The sequence below is a fragment of the Mauremys reevesii genome, linkage group 5 (assembly GCF_016161935.1).
Source record: "Mauremys reevesii isolate NIE-2019 linkage group 5, ASM1616193v1, whole genome shotgun sequence".
NCBI classification, from domain to species: domain Eukaryota; kingdom Metazoa; phylum Chordata; order Testudines; family Geoemydidae; genus Mauremys; species Mauremys reevesii.
Window position 1 is genome coordinate 138,929,090 of NC_052627.1, and position 15,253 is coordinate 138,944,342.

General features: G+C 63.1%; 1 protein-coding gene across 2 annotated transcripts in view; it reads left to right on the forward strand.

Moving 5' to 3' along the window:
* The window catches only part of LOC120406755 (transcription factor COE1-like), an 88,334-nt gene that overhangs the window by 53,070 nt on the left and 20,011 nt on the right, over positions 1-15,253 (forward strand). For both annotated transcript variants that reach the window (XM_039541838.1, XM_039541837.1), the window contains 2 exons: positions 2,265-2,346; positions 7,032-7,149. In XM_039541838.1, the coding sequence (XP_039397772.1) occupies positions 2,265-2,346; positions 7,032-7,149 (200 nt within the window). The remainder of the gene's footprint in view (positions 1-2,264; positions 2,347-7,031; positions 7,150-15,253) is intronic.

The window sequence follows — 15,253 nt, forward strand, 5'->3', positions numbered from 1 at the left end:
GCCCCGGGGCCTGGAGGGGCGGATCCCGGCTCTGGGGGAAGCCTGGGTTCATATGTGGAAATTGCACTGAACTGTTTTACCGGCGAGAAAAGCGCTGAGGGTCTGGCCCAGAGCTCGGCGTGGGGGCAGCCTTCCCGAGGCTGGGCAGGCAGGTCAGATCACGCAGCGGCTCAGTGGGCCTGGGCTGGAGGTAGCCAGAGCGTGGCTTGGGGCACGTGCCCCTTGACTCACACCCCGTCCATGGGATGTGGAAGGCTTCAGCCGGATGCTTCTGCGTCTGGTTTTGGGGGCACTGGCTGACAGGAGTGTCCTCAATTCAAAGCCTGACTCGTTCAGCCATATGTCCCTCCCCCATTCTCTGCCTCAGTGTCCCCATCTGCAAAATGGGAGTGAGAGTCCTGTAAATGGGTAAGTGACATGTGTCACCGCTGCCCTCTGCTGGGTGGAATCAGAACTGCCCCACCATGTCTCATAGGCCCTATGCTGCTAGCAGCGAAGATTCTCCTTTAGCTGCTGTGACAGTTAGATCAAGGGATTCAAGTTCTATCTCCCCTCCCACCCCCATGGCTGTGAAATTCCACGGGGTGCAGCATGGGGCCCCCCACATAGGGTATGTTACTCCTGCGGGATCCTTCCACCTCCTTCCTGGTGCCTGCAGCCAGGTGGGCAAGTTCCCCCTTGTCTGCCGTTCCCCTGGGTGGGGGGCCAGAGGGGGCCAGCTGTGATAGCAGGGAGCAGGGATGATGAAGGATCCTTTCCATGTGTCTGGTTGTTGGTAGGTCCTGGGTTCTCCGTCTGTGCATATTTGCAAGTCCCAGAGTATCTGGGTGTCAGTAGGTCCCGGGGTGTCCAGCTGTGTGTGTGGGTAGGTCCCAGGGCATCCAGCTGTGCATCACTAGGTCCTGGGGCGTCCGGCTGTGCATGGCGGTAGGTCCCGGGTGTCCGGCTGTGCATGGTGGTAGGTCCCAGGGTGTCCGGCTGTGCATGGCGGTAGGTCCCAGGTGTCCGGCTGTGCATGGCGGTAGGTCCCGGGTGTCCGGCTGTGCGTGTGGGTAGGTCCCGGGGTGTCCGGCTGTGCATGGCGGTAGGTCCCGGGTGTCCGGCTGTGCATGGTGGTAGGTCCTGGGGTGTCCGGCTGTGCGTGTGGGTAGGTCCCAGGGTGTTCTCCTATGCCAGTTCCTGCACAAACGCTGCTGTGGCCATTTAATAATTGATGGTGCGATGGCGATTACGGGGCCTGTACAAGCGTCCTGAATATTTCATCAGGCTGCGATGCTGCTGGGAATGGATGGGGCTCCCTCCTCATCCATCTTCTGCAGTGGGCTCAGCAAGGGCTCTTCCCTGCTGCTGCCTCGGCTTCTCCCTGGGGGGCTGGGCTGGGCTGCCCCACACTCCTGGACTCCTCTCCCCTTCTCTGGCCCAGCACATGCACGCCTGGGGCTCTCCCCGCTGCTCTCCAGGCTGCTTCTCCGGGGGGCGTCCTACAGCAGCCAAGGGAAATGGCTGGGCCCCCACAGCCCTCGGCAGCGCTCCCTGCTCTCCCCTCCCCCCCAGGGCTCCTGGGTCCCCCGGCTCAGATTCCCTGATTGATCGGCTCTGCAGCAATAAAACCCATTAGCTGCCTGCCGCCAGGGAGGGCTCAGGTGGTGATCGATACCCAGAGCAGCCAGGGAGAAGCCGCTGGCAGGGCCAGCCCGGCGCTCGCCGGCAGAGATGGCTGGAGACGTGTTCGTGGGGGCCGCGGGCGGGCGGGGGCGTCTGCACACGGGAGTTGGGGCAGGGCGCTCTAGCTGGGTGCTGGAGGGCACGGCTGTGACTGGCGAGGTGGGAGGGGAGCGTGTGGTTGTTCGTGCAGCCGGCCATGGGAGCGCCACCCCCCCACTGCCATCTGACCAGCCGCCCGAGCTTGCTGCCCCCCTGGGGGGCAGAGGAGAGACCCGGCATGGCATCCCGCCTGGCCTGCACGGCCCCCCCCAGGGAGCCAGGGCCCTGGGAATGGGGCTGGTTCCCCATGTCACCCCAAGGGTGCTGGGCTGGCCCCCGTCGTCTCCCCGGGACATCCCCACCCCACGGCCCAGGGGGAGAGACACCCAGAGCTCGGGGGGGCACGGATCTCCCTAGGGGCCATGTGGGATGGGACGGGCAGGGTGGGATAGGAGGAGATGTGTTGGGGGGTGGGATGGGGAGGAATGGGGGAGGGACCAGTAGGACAGCCCCCAACCCCACACACATTAAATATCTGGATTTCTCCTCTTTTCTCTCAGGTTTTTCCTCAAGTTCTTCCTCAAGTGCAACCAGAACTGCCTGAAGAACGCGGGGAACCCCCGGGACATGCGCCGCTTCCAGGTGAACCCCCGGCCCAGCACTGTAGCTCACCCACGGCGCCGGGGCTCGGTCAGGCCCCGGCCAGGCCCCCGCTGCCCGCTCCGGCCGTGTCCCGTTGCGCCACCCCCTGGTGGGGGGAAAGGGGGTGTCGGGCTGGGGAAGCGCCCCATGGGCCCCCCAGCAGGTAACTACGAGCGCAGCCTGGGATGGGCCTGGCAGGGAAGGGCACAACCCCGGGGTGTTCCTGGCACTGAGATCTGGGGGTGTGGAGGGGAGGTTGGGGGGTCCTTCGCTCTGGCCATGGCTGGAGCAGGTCTGGCGGGGGAGCAGTGCCCTGGCTCGCAGGGGCAGGTGGCCTGGCTGCCTTCTCCATCTCTGCTCCCCGGGGCCGGTTGTCTGGGGGCGGCTGGCTCAGCCCGTGCCCCGCGTGGGAGCGCCCGCCGGGGCCTGAGGGAGACCAGTCCTGTCTCTGGGCAGTAACCACTGAGGGGGGGCACATCTGAGCCTCCAGCTGCTCAGCCTCCTCTCGGCCCACAGCGAGGGGAGAACCCCGCTCCCCCAGGGGATCCCCGCAGGCCAGGGGGAGGGGCAGCCTGTGTCCTCACTCATTGCAGAGACTGCAGCCCGGCCTGCTCTGAGGACCCCCGGAGAGCCGGCACACGTGGGGCTGGGAATGATGAGTCCTCTGCTCTCCGGGCCACAGCCGGCTCCTCTCACCAGCGTGAAACCCACCAATAGAGCCACAGCGACGGCTCCCGGCCCTGCACGCGGCCCAGTGGCAGGGAGGGGGTTAAAACCCAAACCCCGTTCCCCTGGCCAGCTGGGACGCTGCGGCCCCGGTAACCCCTGGCCGAGGTGGATTCCTGGGGCTTGGGGGGCAGGACTTCGGCTCTGACTCTAACCGGGCTCGTTAAGTCCCGGTCGCCGCGGAGGGAGCAAAGCGACGCGAGAGACAGCGCCCTCTCGCGGGTCTCCCCCATTGCTGGCTGTGTGCACCCGGCGCAGCCCCAGGGAACACGCTGGCGGGCCGAGAGCCCCACCGGAGCAGGGTCACCACGACATCTGAGCACCTGAGAGCTGTAGGAGTTTCTGAAGGGCCTAGGGGAGTTAGGAGCAATCCCTCCCCGGAGTGGCTCCACTGTCTGATTCTGGCACCGTTGCTCTCCTTGGAGCTGCTTACCTGCTCCCTCGCCCCAGCCCAGATGGGAGCCGAAAAGTGGCACCTTCCCCCTTCCATTAGCCCCTCGGGCTGTCTGGGGGAGGGGTGGTTTGGGGACGTCTCTCTCTCTGCTGGTCGTGGCGTTACGTGGGGTCGGAGGGCAGCATTGTGGCGTTGGAGGCAGAGGCAGTCGCCGCTGCACCCGGCGGGCCGTTCTCCAGGGTGGGGAGGGGTTTGTCTGTCTGCCTGTCCCCTCTGAGGAGTGCCGTAGTGATTGTGCCATTGGAGACCGTGTGACTACCAGCCTGGCACCATCGCCAGCTCCTGGGGGCCTCGGGGGGCCTGCCAGCCCAGGGCACCTCAGGGTCTTGGGAGCCATGTGTCCAAGGCCCCAGCTGTGCTACCAAGCTCACGGGACTGAGCCGCCTTGTGCCGAGTGGCTGTGGCCCAGCCTTCAGGAATGGGGCAGCCGGGAAGCTGGGTTCTGGAGGGACCAGGGCTTTGGCCCAGGCCAAAGGTAGGATGGGGGCAGGCAATTGTATTGGACACCCTGGGGCAGCTGTTCCTGTTCTACCATCCGCACTGTGTCAGGCAGCCAGGGAGCTGTAACCCCCAAGTGTTCGCTGGTATCGCTCGTCCTCCAGTCTTCTGCAGTTCTCACATTTCACAGATGGGGAAACTGAGGCATGGACAGTTAAGTGACTGTGCAGTGGCAGAGCCAGGGCCCACTGTGCGTAGTGTCACCATTCCCTGTTGGCTCTCCCAGCCAGAGGGGCACATACCCTTGTCACAGCGCCCCCCGTTGTATCACAGGGCGAGGGCTCGTTAGCAGGAGAACGGCCCTGCATCTCTCCCAGGTCCGCCAGCCCTGCCCCTGCCCGCCCCCTGCATCGCTTCGCGAGCCCCCTCTGGCCTGCCATGCCCAGCTCCCCCGTGGCGCCTGGCGGCTCTGGCCCATCTCCCCAGCTCACATCCAGCGCGGCACCTTCATTAGGGCCTCTCGGAAAGATATGATAATTGTGACATTTTTACATGATTAACAACCCATCCAATTTGCATAGCGCCACAGCTCCTGGGAGAGCAGCCAACCCCGCCACCCCGAGGAGCCAGCCAGCAGGTGGGGGCAGGGAGGAGACCTGGCAGCCAGGCTGGGGGCTGGGGCTGGCCCAGCCCCCTCGACCCCTGGGACGCTGACCCTGGGGTAACGGAGCGGCCTTTGGCCGGACACTCCTGAGAGTATCAATTCAGGACAAATTGCTCAGAGCAGGGCAGTTACGGCCCAAGGCTGGGGGTCCTTTGCACACCAAACCAGCCAGCCAGAGAGGACTTCGGTTTTACCCCACTGGCTAACCACAAGTCACACAAGCAATTCCCTTAGGCACTCCAGTCTCCCAGTATCTCCACCAGTGCACCCGTCCTGGGGATGAATGGTTATGAAAACCAACACCTCAGTAAAAGAAAACGGTTCTCTCGATCCCAAAGAATCAAGCCCCAGACCCAGGTCAATATACACATCAGATCTTACCCACAAATCACGCTGGTGCCAATCCTCTAGAATCTAAAATCTAAAGGTTTATCCTCATAAAAGGGAAAAAGGTAGAGCTGAGAGCTAGAATTGGTTAAATGGAATCAATCACATCCAGCAATGGCAAAGTTCTTGGTTCAGGCTTGTAGCACTGATGGAATAAACTGCAGGTTCAAATCAAGTCTCTGGAACGTCCCCCGCTGGGATGGGTCATCAGTCCTTTGTGCAGAGCTTCAGCTTGTAGCAAAGTCCCCCCAGAGCTAAGAAGCAGGATTGAAGAGAAAATGGAGGGTCTTCCCAGGGCCTTTTATATTCTCTGCCATGTGGAAGGACCCCTTTGTTCTTACTGTGGAAAATCACAGCAGCAAGGTGGAATTTGGAGTCACCTGGGCAAGTCATATGTCCATGCATGACTCAGTTCTTTGCAGGTAGAGCAGCCATTGCTCACATGTTGCCTTGAGGGTTCCCAGGAAAGCTCCTTGGATGTGGATTGGAGTCTCCCAAGGTCTATTGTCAATTAAGTGTTTCTTGACTGGGCACTTAATTTGAAAATTCCTTTCTGAAGAAGCTGACCAAATGCTTCACTGGTGCTAGTTAGAATCAAACACATTGAGATACAAGTACATAGATAATATTCATAACTTCAAATACAAAAATGATACACACATACAGACAGCATCATCATAACAAGCAAACTACAACCTTTTCAAAGACACCTCACTTGACCTCCCTTGTACAAGATTTGGTGCCACTACCGGACCTTGGTTGCACCAATGATCTGTACGGTCCCAGTTCATGTGAATGACGTCAAGGCTGGCTCCGCAGGGCGCATGGCAGCAGGGGGTTGCCGTGGCTCAGGGTTCAGGCCTGAGAAGCTCCCGTGTCCCAGAACCTCCCTTCTCAGCTTTCCCACAAAGCACCGGTGGGTGACATGGGCCATCACCTAAGTAGCGTCAGACCCTAGTAATGGCACCCCTCCCCCCCCTCCCCGAGAGGGCTGGGCCACAGCTGGTATTCAGGGGCCTTGCAGTGCCTGGGACTGCCCCATTGGAGGGAGGGTTCAACGGACTCTGCGATGCAATGGGCTGCCCCATTTGGGGGTGGTTCTAAGGACTCTGCATTGCAATGGGCTGCCCCATTTGGGGGTGGTTCTAAGGACTCTGCATTGCAATGGGCTGCCCCATTTCGGGGTGGTTCTAAGGACTCTGCGGTGCTATGGGCTGTCCCGTTTGGAGGGGGGGGGTCCAAGGACTCTGCAGTGGGATGGGCTGTCCCATTTGGGGGGTTCTAAGGACGCTGCATTGCAATGGGCTGCCCCATTAAGGGGTGGTGCTAAGGACTCTGTGGTGCCATGGGCTGTCCCATTTTGTGGGGGTTCTAAGGACCCTATGGTGCGATGGGCTGTCCCGTTCTGGGGGGTTTCCAAGGACAATATGGTGAGATGGGCTGTCCCGTTCTGGGGGGTTTCCAAGGACAATATGGTGAGATGGGCTGTCCCGTTCTGGGGGGTTTCCAAGGACAATATGGTGAGATGGGCTGTCCCGTTCTGGGGGGTTTCCAAGGACAATATGGTGAGATGGGCTGTCCCGTTTGGGGGGTTTCCAAGGAGTCTGCGGTGGGATGGACTGTCCCGTTTTGGGGGGTTTCCAAGGACTCTGCGGTGGGATGGACTGTCCCGTTTTGGGGGGTTTCCAAGGACTCTGCGGTGGGATGGACTGTCCCGTTTTGGGGGGTTTCCAAGGACAATATGGTGAGATGGGCTGTCCCATTTGGGGGGTTTCCAAGGACTCTGCAGTGGGATGGACTGTCCCGTTTTGGGGGGGGCTCTACCCTGCCCTGACCAGCCTGTGCCCTGTAGTTTGCACTCTGGGGGTACAGGCAATGTACCAAACTGGGGGTGGGTCCCTGAGAGCTGCCGCGGGAGCCCCATGCCGCCCAGTGCACCAGGATGCCGGGGTCTCCCTCTGGCCTGGCTCCCCTGCCGCGCGGCTGGCCTAATGCTGAGATGCTCTCGGCCCCCAGGTGGTGGTGTCAACGACGGTGAACGTCGACGGGCACGTCCTGGCGGTGTCCGATAACATGTTCGTCCACAACAACTCGAAGCACGGGCGCCGGGCGCGACGGCTGGACCCCTCCGAAGGTGAGCGCCCCCGGCTCTGCCGGAGCATCCAGCTGTAACTATGCTGGTTCTGGTGGGACCCAACTGAGGTGCCAATGCAGGACAAATTGCTTGGAGCAGGGCAGTCACAGCCCAAGGCTGGGGTTTTTCCACCTCTAAGGCAAACCAAACCAGCCAGCCAGAGAGGACTTCGGTCTCACCCCACTGGCTAACCACAAGTCACACAAGCAATTTCCTTAGACACTCCAGTCTCCCAGTATCCCCACCAGTGCCACCCATCCTGGGGATGAATGGTTATGAAAACCAACACCTCAGTAAAAGAAAAAGGTTCCCCTGATCCCAAAGAATCAAGCCCCAGACCCAGGTCAATATACACATCAGATCTTACCCACAAATCACGCTGGTGCCAATCCTTTAGAATCTAAAATCTAAAGGTTTATTCGTAAAAGTAAAAAGATAGAGATGAGAGCTAGAATTGGTTAAATGGAATCAGTTACATCCAGTAATGGCAAAGTCTTGGTTCAGGCTCATAGGAGTGCTGGAGTAAACTGCAGGTTCAGATCAAGTCTCTGGAACATCCCCCGCTGGGATGGGTCATTGGTCCTGTGTGCAGATCAGGGGTTCTCAAACTGGGGGTCACGAGGTTATTACATGGGGGGCGTGAGCTGTCAAACTCCACCCCAGACCCCGCTTTGCCTCCAGCATTTATAATGGTGTTAAATATATTTCAAGGTGTTTTTAATTTATAAGGGGGGGTCGCACTGAGAGACTTGCTGTGTGAACGGGGTCACCAGGACAAAAGTTTGAGAACCACTGGTGCAGCGCTTCTGTTTGTAGCAAAGTCCCTCCAGAGGTAAGAAGCAGGATTGAAGACCAGGTGGAGGAGCAGCAGCAGCTTTTCATAGTCTCTTGCCATGTGTCTTTCTTTCTTTGTCCCAAAGACAAGCTGTCCAGCACCTGGCCTGGAAAGACCTGAGTTCTGTCCATAGGCAGGTCCCTGCCAGCCTTGCTGAGTCACAAGGCGGATCTGCCTTCTCTCCATGGGTCAGTTGTGTAGCTGATGGTCCTTAATGGGCCATCAAGCAGGCTAGGCAGAGCTAACACCAACTTGGCTGGGGTGTCTCCCAGAAGCACAGCACAAGTTTGAAATCCAGACAGTACAGAGCCAATACTCATAACTTCAACTACAAAAATGATCCATGCACCCAGATAGCACAGTCATAACCAGCACATCACAACCTGGTCTTAGACACCCTGTTTGACCCCCTTTATACAAGATTTGGTGCCACTACAGGACCTTGGTTGCAACAATGATCCATGTGGTCCCAGTTCATGTCCATAACGTCACACCAGCCCTCTGCTGCACGCATGTCGCCGGGAGCGGGGGGCTCAGAATGAGCAGCCGCTTTGGGAAATTGCAGGGGATGGGCCCCAGCTAAGCGTGCAGGGGGTCTCCGGGCATGGAGTGCCGGGAAACGGCCTCAGAGAGCAGCCCCGAGCGCAGCCCATGGGCAATGGAGCAGCCATGCCAGAGCACGCGGGGTCCCACCCTGCCAGGCGTGTTCCCCAGGCCCCGAGGGGCAGGGCGGCCCCAAGAGACACAACCCACCCAGCAGTCCCGGGAGCGCTCCCCTCGCACAGGCCTCCCTGGCATTGCACAGCTGGGATCTCCATTTCCCCTTGTGATCACCTGAGCCAGAAGCCAGCACCCCACCCCAAGACCCAGCCCCTGCACGCTCCCTGTGGACGGCTGGGCCCCGGCCAAGGCCCGTCCCCCGCAAGCAGTCAGCCGGCTCTGCGGGCACGGTGCCCGGCATTACAGAGGATCCGACAGACGCCAGGCACCCTAGAAACGGCCTGGCACCAAATCCCACAGCGCTGCCCTGTGAACGACCCTGTCAGCCCCCTGAGGGCTTGCTGCTCCCTGCCCCAAACCTGCCGCGGCCCAGCTGCCCACGGGCGTGATGCTTCAAACGGGGCAGCCCACGTTCCCGGCCAGCGGCCAGCACGTCCCACCGCGGGCTCCGCAGGAGCAGGGCAACGGGCCCTGTGGATGGCAGCTGCCCAGCGCAGGCTGTTCTGGGATAGATGCGGGGGACCTGTACGTCACCCCAAACACACCACTCCCTGTACAGCACTCACTGTCGGCGCTACCGGCCCCGGGGGGGTGTGTGCTCTGGGCAGCTGGTAACACTGAGTGCCCCCAGAACCCCAAGCCCAGACCCGCAGGACACCCCAAGCCCAGGACACCCCAGGCCCAGACCCACAGGACACCCCAAGCCCAGACCCGCAGGACACCCCAAGCCCAGGACACCCCAAGCCCAGGACACCCCAAGCCCAGACCCACAGGACACCCCAAGCCCAGGACACCCCAAGCCCAGACCCACAGGACACCCCAGGCCCAGACCCGCAGGACACCCCAAGCCCAGGACACCCCAGGCCCAGACCCGCAGGACACCCCAAGCCCAGGACACCCCAAGCCCAGACCCACAGGACACCCCAAGCCCAGGACACCCCAGGCCTAGACCCGCAGGACACCCCAAGCCAGGACACCCCAAGCCCAGACCCACAGGACACCCCAAGCCCAGGACACCCCAAGCCCAGACCCACAGGACACCCCAAGCCCAGGACACCCCAAGCCCAGACCCGCAGGACACCCCAAGCCCAGACCCACAGGACACCCCAAGCCCAGGACACCCCAAGCCCAGACCATGGGACACCTAAGCCAGGACACCCCAGGCCCAGACCACATGTCACCCCACGCCCAGGACACCCCAAGCCCAGACCCACAGGACACCCCAAGCCCAGGACACCCCAGGCCTAGACCCGCAGGACACCCCAAGCCAGGACACCCCAAGCCCAGACCCGCAGGACACCCCAAGCCCAGACCCACAGGACACCCCAAGCCCAGGACACCCCAAGCCCAGACCCACAGGACACCCCAAGCCCAGGACACCCCAAGCCCAGACCCGCAGGACACCCCAAGCCCAGACCCACAGGACACCCCAAGCCAGGACACCCCAAGCCCAGACCCACAGGACACCCCAGGCCCAGACCCGCAGGACACCCCAAGCCCAGGACACCCCAGGCCCAGACCATAGGACACCCCACGCCAAGGCCACCCCACGACCAGACCCACAGGCCCCCCCACGCCCAGGACACCCCTGGCCAAGACGGGCAGTACACCCCCCGCCAGGACACCCCAAGCCCAGACCCACAGGACACCCCAAGCCCAGGACACCCCAAGCCCAGACCCACAGGACACCCCAAGACCAGGCCACCCCAAGCCCAGACCCATGGGACACCCCAAGCCCAGGACACCCCAGGACTAGACCCAGGACACCCCAAGCCCAGACCCACAGGACACCCCAAGCCCAGGACACCCCAAGCCCAGACCCACAGGACACCCCAAGCCCAGGACACCCCAAGCCCAGACCCGCAGGACACCCCAAGCCCAGGACACCCCAGGACTAGACCCGCAGGACACCCCAAGCCCAGACCCACAGGACACCCCAAGCCCAGGACACCCCAAGCCCAGACCCACAGGACACCCCAAGCCCAGGACACCCCAAGCCCAGACCCGCAGGACACCCCAAGCCCAGACCCACAGGACACCCCAAGCCCAGGACACCCCAGGACTAGACCCGCAGGACACCCCAAGCCCAGACCCACAGGACACCCCAAGCCCAGGACACCCCAAGCCCAGACCCGCAGGACACCCCAAGCCAGGACACCCCAAGCCCAGACCCACAGGACACCCCAAGCCCAGACCCGCAGGACACCCCAAGCCCAGGACACCCCAAGCCCAGACCCACAGGACACCCCAAGCCCAGGACACCCCAAGCCCAGACCCACAGGACACCCCAAGCCCAGGACACCCCAGGCCTAGACCCGCAGGACACCCCAAGCCAGGACACCCCAAGCCCAGACCCACAGGACACCCCAAGCCCAGGACACCCCAGGACTAGACCCGCAGGACACCCCAAGCCCAGACCCACAGGACACCCCAAGCCCAGGACACCCCAAGCCCAGACCCACAGGACACCCCAAGCCCAGGACACCCCAAGCCCAGACCCGCAGGACACCCCAAGCCCAGGACACCCCAGGACTAGACCCGCAGGACAGCCCAAGCCCAGACCCACAGGACACCCCAAGCCCAGGACACCCCAAGCCCAGACCCGCAGGACACCCCAAGCCAGGACACCCCAAGCCCAGACCCACAGGACACCCCAAGCCCAGGACACCCCAGGCCCAGACCCGCAGGACACCCCAAGCCCAGGACACCCCAAGCCCAGACCCACAGGACACCCCAAGCCCAGGACACCCCAGGCCCAGACCCGCAGGACACCCCAAGCCCAGGACGCCCCGGCCCCGGGCCCCCTTTCTAAGCCGGGAGGTAGATGATCGTTTCCTCGCTGCCCCACAGTACATGGGGGGCTGAGCCCTTCAGGGGGTGGGTGCGCAGACGCTAGACAGTGTGTTCTGATTGGCTGCTGCCGCCAGGGCCTGACGCCCACGCTCCTGGCCCATTCCCATGTACTGTGTGTAGCTGAGGCGCCAGTCACCCCTCACCCCTGCCCCAGCAGCCCCCAGACCCCCCAATCTCCACCATCCAGGCTCCCCGGGGCAAGAAACGCCACCGGCTCCTGCTTAGCCCCTGCTGCTGCTGAGTACAGCTGGGGGGTGGAGATGGCGAGGGGCAGGGCCTGGCACTTGGCTCTGGGCCTGCCGTGGGGCAATGCCATCGGCAGGGCACAGGTGCAGCCGACCCACACATCACGCCCCCTGGACCCGCACCCAGCGGCAGGGCATCCGTGGCAGCACCGATGTGGGCCAGGCTGGCACTGGCCAGGGGTCTGTCTCCTGGCACGACTCTGCCAGTGCCGCCGCTGGCCACCCTCAAAGCCCCTGGCCCCAGAGGAGCCGGACCCAAGGTCCACTGAGGCTTCCTGAGGATCTCACAGGGGTTCGGCTCCTCCCGGCCTGCCAGGGCTGGTGCCAGGAGCCCTGCGCACGCTCCCCGGTGCTGGCCCTTGCACGGCCCCTGGGGAAGTGTGTGCCCCCCACCTCCACCCCACACGAACCTCCACTCGCCCGCCGGGCCCTGGGATCTCTCCCCGCGGCAGCTGCTGTGACACTGCACAAGTCCACCCTCGGTTCCTTCCCCACCCGCCCCCACTGGCATTAGGAGCCAGGCCCCCCCGCCCCCGCCGTGCTATGTTACGGCCTCTGTGGGACTGCTGGTCCCAGCTGGCAACCCCCGGCCTCGGCGTCTGCATCTCCCACAGCGCTGACCCCCCCCCGCCCCGCCCCATGCCCCGTGGGCTAGACCCTGTCTGGGGCCGGGAGTGCCCAGCGGCCCCACGCAGTGCCCCGCACTAGAGCTCCCCCAGCCCCCTCCCGGGGCAGGCTTTGCTGGTCCCACGGGAACGGTGTCCCAGCCCTGCTCCCCCAGTAAGTCCTTCTGCCCCCTCCCTCCATCCATCCCTCCCCTACACCCCTCCCTCCGTCCCTCCCTCCATCCCCTACACACCTCCCTCCGTCCTTCCATCCACCCCTCCTCCCTCCTCCATCCGTCCTTCCGTCCACCCCTCCTCCATCCCTCCCTCCCCTACACACCCCTCCTCCATCCCCTACACACCTCCCTCCGTCCTTCCATCCACCCCTCCCTCCCTCCCTCCCTCCATCCCTCCCTCCCACTCTCCATCCATCCATCCATCCACCTCCCTCCCTCCCTTTGTCCCCATACACCCCTCCATCCCTCCTCCGTCCTTCCATCCACCCCCTCCCCATCCATCCATCCCTCCGTCCTTCCATCCACCCCTCCCTCCATCCCTCCGTCCCCCTACACACCCCTCCCTCCGTCCTTCCATCCACCCCTCCTCCCTCCCTTTGTCCCCATACACACAACCTCCATCCATCCCTCCTTCCCTCCATCCATCCCTCCATCCTTCCATCCACCCCTCCCTCCATCCCTCCGTCCCCCTACACACCTCCCTCCGTCCCTCCCTCCATCCATCCCTCCCCTACACACCTCCCTCCATCCCCTACACACCCCTCCCTCCGTCCTTCCATCCACCCCTCCCTCCGTCCCTCCGTCCCCTACACACCTCCTCCCCCTCCATCCATCCCTCCCTACACCTCCCTCCATCCCTCCGTCCCTCTACACCCCTCCTCCCTCCCTCCCCTACACACCTCCCTCCATCCCCTACACCCCTCCCTCCGTCCTTCCATCCACCCCTCCCTCCTCCCTTTGTCCCCATACACACCCCTCCATCCCTCCCTCCCTCCATCCATCCACCCCTCCCTCCCCATCCATCCATCCCTCCGTCCTTCCATCCACCCCTCCCTCCATCCATCTGTCCCCCTACACACCCTCCATCCCTCCTCCGTCCTTCCATCCACCTCCCCATCCATCCATCCCTCCGTCCTTCCATCCACCCCTCCTCCATCCCTCCATCCCCATACACACCCCTCCTCCATCCTCCTCCATCCCCTACACACCCCTCCCTCCGTCCTTCCATCCACCCCTCCTCCCTCCCCTCCCCTCCCCCTCCCTCCCTCCATCCTCTCCTCATCATCCCTCCCTCCTCCGTCCTTCATCCTCTCCCTCCCTCCTCCCTCCCTCCCATCCACCCCTCTCTCCTCCCTCCGTCCCCCATACATCCCTCCCTTTGTCCCCATACACACCCCTCCATCCATCCCTCCCTCCGTCCTTCCATCCATCCCTACTTCCCTCCATCCATCCCTCCATCCTTCCCTCCCCACCTCCCTCCATCCCTCCCTCCCCCTACACACCCCTCCATCCATCCCTCCCTCCCTCCGTCCTTCCATCCCTCCTCCTCCATCCCTCCGTCCTTCCATCCACCTCCCTCCATCCCTCCGCCCCATACACACCCCTCCCTCCATCCCTCCCTCCCCTACACCCTCCTCCATCCCCTACACACCCTCCTCCCTCCTTCCATCCACCTCCCTCCATCCCCATACACTCCTCCGTCCTTCCATCCACCCCTCCTCCATCCCTCCGCCCCATACACACCCCTCCTCCATCCCTCCCTCCCCTACACACCCCTCCCTCCATCCCCTACACACCCCTCCTCCGTCCTTCCATCCACCCCTCCTCCATCACTCCGTCCCCAGACACACCCCTCCATCCATCCCTCCTCCATCCCTCCCTCCCTACACCCCTCCCTCCATCCCCTACACACCTCCTCCTCCGTCCTTCCATCCACCCCTCCTCCATCCCTCCATCCCCATACACATCCCTCCATCCGTCCCTCCCTCCCTTTGTCCCCATACACACCCCCTCCCTCCCTCCTCCGTCCTTCCATCCACCCCTCCTCCATCCCTCCCTCCTCCTTTGTCCCCATACACACCCCTCCATCCCTTCCTCCCTCCCTCCATCCATCCCTCCGTCCTTCCATCCACCCCTCCCTCCATCCCTCCGTCCCCACACCCCTCCTCCATCCATCCCTCCCCATACACACTCCTCCATCTGTCCTTCCATCCACCCCTCCCTTGCACACCATCCATCCCCCTACACACGCCACCCACCATCCATCCCGCCCCCTACACACCAATCCCTCCGCCTTCCATCCCCCCCTCCCTCCCTCCATCTGTCCCCCCACACACCCTCCATCCTTCCACGCCCATATACACCCCTCCCTCCATCCATCTCTCCCCATTCTCACCCCTCCACACCCCTCTGTCCATCCACCCCCATACACACCCCTCCCTCCGTCCGTCTGTCACTCCAGCCATCCGCCCCATACACACCCCTCCGCCAGTCCGTCCACCCCATCACACCCGTACATCCCTCCGCCCCCATACACACCCCTCCGCCTGTCCGTCCACCCCATCACACCCCTACATCCATCCACCCCCATACACACCCCTCCGCCTGTCCGTCCACCCCATCACACCCTTGCATCCATCCTTCCCCATACACACCCCTCCGCCTGTCCGTCCGTCCATCCGCCCCCCGACCCCCCCCGCCGCCGGTCCTTCCACCCCATCACACCCCTATCTGCCTGTCTGTCTGTCCCCCATCCCAGCCCTGCTCTCTCCTCTCGCCTGCTTCCCCCCCCCCGGCTCCCCGCTCCCTGTCACCCCCTGACGCCACCCT